This window comes from Vicia villosa, linkage group LG6 (assembly GCF_029867415.1).
Source record: "Vicia villosa cultivar HV-30 ecotype Madison, WI linkage group LG6, Vvil1.0, whole genome shotgun sequence".
NCBI classification, from domain to species: Eukaryota; Viridiplantae; Streptophyta; class Magnoliopsida; order Fabales; family Fabaceae; genus Vicia; species Vicia villosa.
Window position 1 is genome coordinate 134,751,708 of NC_081185.1, and position 3,476 is coordinate 134,755,183.

General features: G+C 30.2%; 1 protein-coding gene across 1 annotated transcript; it reads left to right on the forward strand.

The window, feature by feature from the left end:
- The first annotated feature begins 2,098 nt into the window (after nt 1-2,098).
- LOC131612460 (LOB domain-containing protein 29-like) lies at nt 2,099-3,476 on the forward strand. Its single transcript, XM_058884254.1, has 2 exons — nt 2,099-2,398; nt 2,819-3,476. Exons 1-2 carry the CDS (start codon nt 2,117-2,119, stop codon nt 3,230-3,232), a joined length of 696 nt encoding a protein of 231 aa, XP_058740237.1. The 5' UTR covers nt 2,099-2,116; the 3' UTR covers nt 3,233-3,476.

Below are 3,476 nucleotides of genomic sequence, written 5' to 3' on the forward strand. Positions count from 1 at the left end.
GACCACCGAATTGCCCCCAACAATATTAACCATTAAAAAGATTGATCAAACGGTCATATAAAATAAAATAAATAAATATTTGATTCATTATTTTCCCTAAATAATAGGCTATTTATTTGACTGTTTGATCAAGTACTATTAACGGTTGAGATTTGTTGTTAGTCCTTTAGACTTACACCTAGTGTTAAGGGTGGAAATGGGCTAGGCTAGGCTAGACTTTGTAAGGCCTGAGCCTGACCTACAATAAACTTACAAGGTCTGAGTCTGGCCTATGGCCTATTATAGGCTCTCTTTTTCGGTCTGACCAGACTTTTTAAAAGTCTGACCTGGCCTGAAAGCCTATTTAAAAGCCTGTTTCTCATTAAGATTTTCAATTAACTCATATTACTTAAGAAACATTATAGGTCAGCCTATATATGCATATATAGGCCGACTTATTTAGATTTTTTTCTAATATATATGCATATATAGGGAAATCTATTTACCTTTTTTTTTTAAATCTATAAGCATATATATGCCGACCTATTTAGCCTTTTTTCTAATATATAAACATATATAGGCCAACTTATTTAGACTATTTTTAATATATATGAAAATATATGCCAACATATAAGACTTCATAAGCTTTTTTAATAACCTAAGTCTGACCTATTTAATTAAATAGACTTTTAAAAAAGCCTAATCCTGACCTTTTTAATAAATAGGTTTGATTTGGTCTGACCTTAAATAGGTTAGACTATAGGTCCATGTAGATCGGCCTGACTTATTCTCATCTCTACCTGATGTCAATGGATCATGACTTATATATATATATATATATATATATATATATATATATATATATATATATATATATATATATATATATATATATATATATATATATATATATATATATATATATATATATATAGGGGTGGCCCTGAGCACGGGCTCGCAGGGCGGGAGCCCAGGGCCCCATAATTTTAGGGGCACCAAATTTTTTTTTATCCATATATATATTAAAAGAAAATTTTCTAATATAAAAATACTTGCTAGAATTTTATTTTTGAAAGATACTGAGTAACAAAATTATAGGGGCACTACAAAGATAATATTGACTATTCTTATAAGTGTTGCATCTACTGAATTAAAATTATTAAAATCTTATTTGAGATCTACTATATCACAAGATAGATTAAATAGCCTTGCGTTGATTTCAATTGAAAATAATTTTTTGAAGAACCTTGAGTATGAGCAAATTATTAATGATTTTGCAATAAAAAATATTAAGAGGACGATATTTAAATAATTTTAAAGGTTTGATAAAAAAATTTATAGAAAAAAAGATCAGATCAAGAAGAAGAAGAAGAAGAAGAATAAGTCTCTTTATAGTGATTTATGTTTTGATGTAGTATAAACATTGATTCAAAGATTCATACTTGTATTCTTTTTGCACAATGTCAAATAAAAATGTGTTTTTATCCTTACGTATTTATTGTTAAAAACAATTTTTGGGACACCATTTTTTTGATTCGCCCAGGGCACCCAAATTCAAAGGACCGGCACACACACACACACACACACATATATATATATCGGACGACTCAAGTTAAAACACTTGGTTATTATGAGAAATGAGAACAATGAATCACGACCATTAAATTTTAATTTGTTGATTTTAATGAACTGGATTGGTTTCTATTGTTCTCATTTCTCATAATAACCAACTGTTCTCACTTGAGTCGTCCCATATAAAATATAAATATATATAATTGAAAATGTACTCGTGGCTATCATATACAAGGTACCCAATACATATTTTGAGAAAAGGAAAGGACAAAAGCCCAAGCTAGATCCAATCATCAAATAAATTGGGTTTGGTTAATGCTAGCTCTTATTTTGTCACACATAAGGATGTTGAATGGAATCTCATTTTCTGACAAATAAAAATATGGCGATATTGTTTTATATGAAAGAAAATAATGAACAAATGTAGGCCATTAAGGGAACCTTCTGTAATTAAATATTCATAATACTAATCCTCCCTTTCCTCTTGTTTTGGTGTCTATAAAGAATGTGATAAATGATTATGATTTACACAAAAGAGCTAGAAACAACCAAAATTCTAAAGGCCATGATGACTGGTTCTGGTTCTCCTTGTGGAGCTTGTAAATTCTTGAGGAGAAAATGCATTAGAGGTTGTGTTTTTGCACCTTACTTTTGCCATGAACAAGGTGCTACTCATTTTGCAGCTATTCATAAGGTCTTTGGTGCAAGTAATGTTTCAAAACTTCTTGCACACCTCCCTGTGACTGATCGCTGTGAAGCTGCTGTCACAATCTCTTATGAAGCTCAAGCTAGACTTCAAGATCCAATTTATGGATGTGTTTCTCATATTTTTGCACTTCAACAACAGGTTTTTTCATCTCTCATAATCAGTTACAACCAATTAATCATCTTTATTAGTATATGTTTAACTCAAAACCCTAGATGGTATGTACTTATATTTTTTTTGTTAAATTTTCATATTATATATATAATAAAGATTATACAGAAATAGAAGAAAAACGATCAACAAACTGCGTCGCTATTCAAGAAAGAAATTTGAAAAAAAATTAATATCATTAAGATGATACAATCAACGGAACATAAATACCATGTTCATAATCTTTAAGATATAGCTTTTATCAAAATCACGGTGAAATAATGTGTTGTCAAATTCATCGTCAATTCAAGTATACACTTACTTATGATACAATTTACAGGACATATAAACACTATGTTGATCTGTGCTTCTAGTTACTAATATAGAGATATTGTATTTTGATTTTTGTAGGTGGTAAATTTACAAGCACAACTAGCTTATATGAGAGAACAAGCAGCTCAAAGGTGTCTCAATACTTCATTCTCTGAAAACCCTAATGAGAAAAACTTTGTAAAACCTAGTACTATTCTCCCTCAAGATTTTCAAAGTTGGTTCCAAATGGAAAATGATTCCAACATGAGTCCTCAATTTGATCCCAACTTGTCCTCCTCCACTACTAATCTCTCAACAACACCACAATATTATAATGGGAATGCAACCACTCTCATGGACCTAAACCCTATAATGGGAAACTATGAAAATTCAGGAACTTTAGAAGAAAGCATCTCATCATTTTGTAACTTTGAAGAGAGATGTAATAACTCAATGTCCTGTCATGACATGCAAAGGCAGTGGGCCTTTCATGAAATGAATAATTTTCAGTAAGCTTCATGAAAGATCAGAGTCTAGCTGTGTGAAGAATTGGTGAAGAAGACTTTATCAATTTTGAATTGCTTCTACATTTATGCATGTTGTGAAATCATGTACTTCTGATCTGTTGCTATAAATAAGCTTATAGGAAGCTTAGATGTGTTTATATATATAATTGGAGTGAAAATCAACCTAATTAGCTAGTCTTTTGTTTAATCTATTCTAATGTATGGTATTTATTAGAATAATAATGTGTGTT

Bases quoted from the DNA above. Each gene is read 5' to 3' on its own strand.
- LOC131612460 (XM_058884254.1), top strand. From the start codon at position 2,117: ATGATGACTGGTTCTGGTTCTCCTTGTGGAGCTTGTAAATTCTTGAGG. The intron at 2,399-2,818 runs GTTTTTTCATCT...TGATTTTTGTAG, and splicing joins TTTTTGCACTTCAACAACAG to GTGGTAAATTTACAAGCACA.